This window comes from Montipora foliosa, chromosome 8 (assembly GCF_036669935.1).
Source record: "Montipora foliosa isolate CH-2021 chromosome 8, ASM3666993v2, whole genome shotgun sequence".
NCBI classification, from domain to species: Eukaryota; Metazoa; Cnidaria; class Anthozoa; order Scleractinia; family Acroporidae; genus Montipora; species Montipora foliosa.
The window spans coordinates 17,311,169-17,318,668 of NC_090876.1; the positions used below are offsets into that span (position 1 = coordinate 17,311,169).

At 38.5% G+C, this 7,500-nt stretch overlaps 1 protein-coding gene across 1 annotated transcript in view; it reads left to right on the forward strand.

Annotated features, from left to right (window-relative positions):
- LOC137967807 (kappa-type opioid receptor-like) overlaps positions 1–944 on the forward strand; it is a 2,760-nt gene extending 1,816 nt beyond the window's left edge. Inside the window, exon 3 of the mRNA XM_068814388.1 lies at positions 1–944. This exon is cut by the window's left edge and continues 447 nt beyond it. Within this exon, the coding sequence (XP_068670489.1) occupies positions 1–668 (668 nt within the window). The 3' untranslated portion in view covers positions 669–944.
- Positions 945–7,500: the final 6,556 nt, after the last annotated feature.

The window sequence follows — 7,500 nt, forward strand, 5'->3', positions numbered from 1 at the left end:
CGTTAATGTTCCCTTACGTGTTTCTTTCTGATGTGTCATTTGATCCGGACAGAAATGGTTACCATTGCCATTTCGACTTGCCCACAAACAATCTTTCAGAAGACGAAATTTTTCGCGTACTCAGAATCTTTCATATATCTCTTTTCGTAATGGTGTACGCCTTGCCACTCTTCATAACCATCATTGCATACACTTTGATATGCCGCACACTGGCTCGTCGTAAAATTCCAGGCAACATAACCGATAGCAACCGTGCCGTGGTTGAGAAGTGCAGGCGCAAGGTCGTGCGACTGTTGGTTGTTATATGCGTTGTTTTCGCGCTGTGCTGGTTTCCAACTTATATCACTCATTTCTTCTGGTTTGTACTTCCTGATCATCAGGACAAACTACCATACGTTGCAAGCTTTGTATTTTTGTGGATAGCTCATGTAAACAGCGCCATCAATCCTTGCCTCTATGTACTTCTGAACGATGGTTTTCGTAAGGCCCTCTTTGGGCTGTTCAAAGACTTGTGCGGACGGGGAACAAACGTTGTTGCTACGACAAGCGCGCCAGATTTTCGCCGAGGATTTACAAGAAAGGCGTGGAATGAAAAACACCTGGAACATGTCCCCGAAGCTCCTGAATTGATAAGACAAGGAACCCAGCCTACAAGTGTGGCTTCTTAGACAGAGTCGTTTGGGTCCCGTAACGTCTTCAAGAGAACTGCGTGACAAATAAAAAAAATTATACAAGATGGACGTTCTTCACCCCACCAAAGAGTAACCCTTGTTGGCAGGGGAGCCGGACCAGTAACAGAAAAGGCGTCTTACGCGCGTACACGCCGGGCTAATATTAGTATTTATTATATAAACACCAATGAAATACCAAGTGAGCTTTCGCTCGAAAACATGATACCTTCACACGCGAAGATAACATATTATCTTCACCATAGTTAATGCATGGAGATGGTTATAAAACTGGACAATTTCCTTTGTTTCATGTTTTTGTCCGTATTTTTGGCCTTTGCCCTGCACAAAACACACCTTTTTTGAGAAGATAACCAATCAAATCCTTTGATTAAGGACGTTCGCGCCAAAATCTTCCTACAGTGAGATTTCCTTCATTTCTCGCCTAGAGTTAGGTCATAAAGTACTTACTCCAAAAATAAAAAAAAAAATTGGGGGTCACCGACTTTGTTTCGGAGAAAATGGCAGTGGAAAAATGCCTTAATTTCGATAAATCTGTCATAATAACGAAAGGTAGCCCCATCTGCTCATCCATCGAAAATCCTAAAAATAAACTGTTAGAGTGAAGGTTTCCGTGCATAAGTTTTTAGGGGTGGGATTTTAAGATAATTTCATGCCGCTAGGGATGTCGTAAACAGTAGAGTTCATCCTGGACGAGCGTTTTCGTAACCTCTATCGGTTGCAACCACTACCGGAATTCGATGGCACAAGGAAAGAAAATTTTAAAAAAAGACAAGTTCTTACGGTGAGATTTTTTTCATTTTATCATATTTTGTAGATAGTAAGTAGAGTAAGTGATTCATGATTAAAAAAATAGGGGTCACCGATGATCCAAGGGAGTAAAATCGATGTCATTTTACAAAGCTCTTGGAAAACTTCGTTTGTCACGTTTTTGCGTGACCTGTCGGGCAAGGACTGGAACCCAGGAGAGGATCGATCGTTGAAGGGATGAAAGGTTTTTACCCCAAAACAAAGCTTTCTCGAGCACAGCAACGAAGTTTTAAGCAGTCGTCATCTTCATTTGGTTAGTGTTTTGTATAATATTTCTCCATTGCCGTCATGCTCCTCACTTCTCTTCAACGTTTCATGATGATTCTGAAATAAATGTGCCATTCTTTTGCCGGCCTGGAATTTTTTCCCCGGCGTTTTTGTCGCCATGTTATTTTAACTAATGCTTGAACAATATTTATGAAAGTCAAGTAGACAAGTGCACGACTGATAAAAACAACGCGAACATCAGTCATGCAGTAGTCTACTTGACTTTCCTAAATATTTTTAATCAATTTTGACTGATCACGATCTTCTCTTATCCAACGCTGTGCAAGACTTATCGTCCACGGTTTCTGCAAAGGTTTTCAAACCTCAACTTCACTAATGCTCGAAGTAATGCGTGACATATTACAGTCGCGTTACCTGCGCAGTTACGTTGCGCACAAACAATTAGCGCGAACGTCCTCAAATTATGCGCAACTAATTTGCGAGCACGTGCGAAGCGAAAACAAAAGATTGTGCAGGGTCACGGTCAATTCAACATCGGTTGCGGCAACATTGTTCTCCCTTTTGAAAGTTCAAAGGTTTCATAACCAGTCCCTCGATTAACTATGTCTTCACACGTGAAAAGATCACTGTTGCTATGGTTAACTATAAAAAGGCCTTTCGATACATTTCGTTAAGTGATTTAGTATTTCATTGGTGTTTATATAATAAATAGAATACCATTACGTGGCAGCTTGGAGAAAGGTAATGTCTCTTCTCGTGTTGAAAAATATTTCACTCGTTCCCTTCGTTCACTGGTGAAATATTTTTCAGCACTCTAAGAGAAATCTCGTATCTCCGCGCAGCCATGTAATATCCTCTATTGATCACATGCAATCCGTTTACAATTTCCTGGTACAAGCAAAGGTCTTTGCAAAAATTAGTAGAGCTAATCATAGTGACGACTTCGAGTTCAATTTGGAAATAATCTGCATAAGTGGGTTTTTTCAAAAAGTATCAGAATTAATATTTAAGCTTTTTGAAAAACACACGAGTGCAAATTATATCCACATTAAACCGTACGATTAATTTTAACAATTTAACTAACAACATTACAAAGCAAGTTCCGATCTTTTTTAGATAAGTTTATATAAGCTCTAAAACAGAAACATCATCCAAAGATCAACATGCAGAAGAGGGTTATTATTTCCAATGTAAATTTGCTATTTAAAAATACATATATATATACTTTAAAAACCAGAGAGATTAAAATGTAATTCATGATTCCTAGATATGAACGAAACTCGAAAGCGTTTTTTTAAAGGTAAGAGTGGGTTTCGCATGGACAAGGATTACAACACTGTCGATGCTTTCAGTTGGAAAACGTTTTGGCATTTGTCTATTTCTATTGCCAGGCAATTGTTTTACGGATGTCTGCGAGTCCCCAACGATCGCCATGGCAACGGTAACAGAAGTGCTCAAAGCTCTTCTAAAATTCCATTTTTTAAATGAAATATCTTAAAACTTAGTTCGGAGACCAAGTTGTTGTATTCTTTAACTTCGTAAACCCTATAAATTCTCTTATCTAATGCGTGGTATAAGAAAAAAAATATTTAGTTGAACTTGGGTGCTTACCATTTGTCGAAAAAACCGGTTGGCGTTGCCGGTTTGTGAGCTTTGCATGATGGTAAAAGCGATTTTTCGTTTTTATTGACCTGCTTGTTCGGTCCAAATGGAAAATGTCCGGAAAAAATAAAAATAAAATTCCACTTTGACGGGTGGGATCGGTTGGACCGAAATTACCCAAGTTGTTATTTCCAGTACTGCTCTTCTATCTCCACCAACTGAAATTTAACACATATTCAAGACACCGGACCGGACCGTTCCAATTGACTTCCAATCGAAATTCCATTGGCTTAATAGTAAGCATCCCTTGAGTTATTTGTGAAGACGCAGTTGTATCATGTAAAAAATTCCACAATATTTTCGTTGAACGAATCTTGTATAAAAATAATTTCAGAGTAGGGCACCGAGCTAACTTTAGAGATACTTCTCAACATATCAGTATCGAGTACACGGTATGCCTTACGCGCCCAAGCTCATCTCACTTTTATTCCTAATTGTGTAGTTATAAAATAAGACACTTCACTTTTAAACTGCTGAGTGGAAGAATTATTTTCTCCTTCAGTATTTACTAGTAATTTTGGCTTAAAATATTGCCAGGAAACTATGTGGAAAACACACTTTTTAAAATGTAGAAAGAGTTTCATTATTACATAATCGTATATGTATATGACAAATTAACATCAATTAGTTTATTTATGTCAAGGAAAATATCGATCTACTGCTTTTCCATCAAGGCTGAATAAAAAACATTAGTAAGCATTAGCTACTCGAACGCCGAATATCCTCTGTTATTTACCTCCGAGCAACTCCCGCGGGATTTGCGCCCGAAAATATTGTAATCGTTGCAGGAATAAATGAGTTAAATCATCTTTTTGTGATGATATTATCCCACTGTTTTAGTTTACACCAATACAACTTACTATTCGTGATCACCTCAGTGTCTGTGAAATCCAACTTGAAAGCAGTGTATTAAGACTCCAAAAGAACCTTGCATGCGAAAACCCAAACAACTGATCTTGAGATTTGTGCAAAAAATGCTGCATAACGTAAGATTAATTGAATTTACCAATGCTAACATTAACAAAGAGTTAAGCATTGAAGGCAATTGGTTGCAGCCTGCGTTGCGGTTTGGCAGACACCAAGCAGAATCGTTACTTCAATGCAGCGATTTTGGGTATCTGCCCGCTGCATGGATGAAAGGTGCGCAATGGAGGGTAGTATTCTGGTTTTATCGTGGAAGAAAATATATAAACAAGCGAAGCACCTTTCTCTCGAATTCTGGTGATCTATTAGTTAATATTATTTTGTAATTTTCTAGAAGGGCTCTGAGCTTCACTTTTGCAGTTTTTGCACCAGTTGAAATGAAAACGTAACTTCAGAAATGCTAAATATCCTTGAACTACTCCGAATTTTTTTTATAAATAATTATGTGAGAATCTTTCTGTGATATCAGAAGTACACAAATCGTGTAACACGCATCTCTTTTCCTTGGAATAAAGCTGGGGATTTAGGAGACCAATTGTATGCCCAAATATGGACAAAAATAACATCGAAGCTGCACGCGCGGGAAAATGCAAAGCTGCGTTTACATGTATACATCCAAATAGGTAAAATTTCAAACTAAAAAAACCCCAGCTCTGAAGCAGAAATAAGCGCCTCAAGGTCATGAGCTTGTAGTGATATTTAATATCCTACAATTCAGTCTTTTTTTGTTTCGTGATCGGTCTCCGCCATTTTAGACTACTAAATCACTTTCGCCGTTTGGAATGTGGTTACAAAGCGTGATCAAAATTCGCCGTTCAGTGGATCTTCCCAGAGTCGGTCCTACAAGCGTACACAGAAAGGAGGAAGACTCGGTGCACAAGATCAAAAATGTGCCAACCAAGGTGGAGCAGCGATAATCGTGTCTACCGATGCTGGAGTGTTGAAATCATCAGGACCAATGATCTGTAATATTGTGCCGTTCGAACATATGCCGGAGTGTTGAAACCTTAATGTTACTGTTTTCGAAAAGAAAAAAGATACGTTGTCGAATGCGCAGAGACAACGGCCGTTTTCATACGAGAGACACATAATCCGTCAAGACAAATTATTCGTTTCTCGTGTTATTGGTTTAGTGTAAAGACGGGACGAACAATATAAAACGCATTGTCCGTCTGAGTCGAACTTGGGCGGGCGGCAAAAGACACGTAATAGGGACCTTAAGCAAAGACGACGACGACGGCTACAAGAAAGTCGTCTAAAAATATTATTTCCCGTTATTGTCATAATTTTGTGATTACTCTAAGTCGCTCGGCATGGAAAATGTGAGTTCACATTCCAAGAATAAAATTGGCGACAACGGTGTGGATATTTAGAGAGAAAATTGAAAAGTCTGCGTCAGGTGCTCGCGTCCTCCACATGACTTCAAACGTGATCATTTCACGTCGTTGTCAAGACGAGAATGGCAAAGAAATGTATCAAAATGTAAAACGTGCGTGCAGAGCTATCTTTTAGGGTCTCGAATGCGTCTGGACGACCTAAACCATCATCGTAACATCATATATCTTTATTTAGCCTCGAATTTTTAGAGTAGCTTGATGTAGCTAGGGTTATTTCTCCGAGCATTTACCCTCCCAACCATGATACATCACAGAAGACAGACCACAACACCGGGAACTACATGCCCTACAATTTGCGACAAGTGTGCGGGTTCTTTTACGTCCCACAGGATTATGAACATCGAAGGGTTGTGAGACGGGACCTCCGGCTTATCGTCCTTATCCGAGAAGACTAGAGAGTCTAACCATTTGCAGATGTAATTACAAAGGGAGCACTTTCTCCTCAGTTATTTAAAGACCCTAGGTGTTGGTCCGGCCGGAGTTGAACTCACGACCTCCCGCGTGACAGCCCGGTGCTCAACCAAATGAGCCACCGGTAGCACGTCTTCGAAGACGCATTAAACTGGATAGTACGTTCGTCCAGACGCAAAAAATGCGTCCCGTGCCCGTCTTTATCCCAGACGAGTTTGACAAACGTCAGGAGCTTATAGTAGGAGCCTACAACTCCAATACGAAGTCTATGTAACTTCATTTTCACACATCAAGCTATTTTTCGACAAGTTCTTAAACATGATTTGGCTTGCAAGAGTGACCACTCTCAATCTCTAGAAAATATGCAAAGGAAACACAATGTGCAACTAAATTACTTAAAATATTTCCAACTTATTGCTGCAATTCCAAATTATTTGAAGAGAAAAAAAGCGCAGGCAACTGCTTTGACAAACAGAAATGCACTTGAGGAATGGGATATTTTTTCATCCGTCTAAAGACAAAGCTATTTCTTTAACTAAATGTAAATGTAAAGACTATTGCAAATTATTCCAGGAAAAGATTAGGACAGGCCCTACCGCTGTAAAAAGATGGTGTAGACGTTTTCCGAACTTTGATTCTAGTTGGAAACAGACCTTACACAAAATTTACAAAACGACGAGTGACAAAAAGTTAAGAGAATATGGTTATAAGGCTTTCCACAGAATTTTAGTTATTAATAACGAGCTCAAGCAATTTAAAATCAGGAACGATGACCTATGCTTTCAATGTAAAAATCCTGATTCATTAGAGCACACCTTTTTGGAGTGCCCTATGAGTGTTCAATTCTATCAAGAAATCTTATCGTGGTTCACTGCTTCGAATAACACTCACATTAATTTATCGGTTGACGAAATTTTACTTCAGAATTATCCCCCTCCTGCTATCAGTAATGACCTCCGACGCCGACTGGATCTGCTTATCTTACTAATGAAAAGGTACATATATATTTCCAAAATTAACGAGAAAAATCTTAATAACTTACAATTTATAAACAAGATAAAACTGCAATGGAAAATTGAGAATTTGACTTAAGGTAGTCAAGCACAAGTATTGTTAACAAACCTCCTCGAGTGTTATTCTTTTTCGTGTTCTGTTGAAATTATTGAATTGGTATTTAATGTAGTTATAATTGATCAAATAAATGACTAGTATTGTAAGTACCGTAAGTAATGTATTTAATTAGCCGTAAGTGATACATTGTATTGTTGTTAGTGTAAACAGTATTGTAAGTAATGTATTGTAGTGTATTGTACTGTTCAGTATTGTAAAATCTAGTGTCATTAAAAATAAATTAAAAAATGAAAAAAAATACTGCGAGA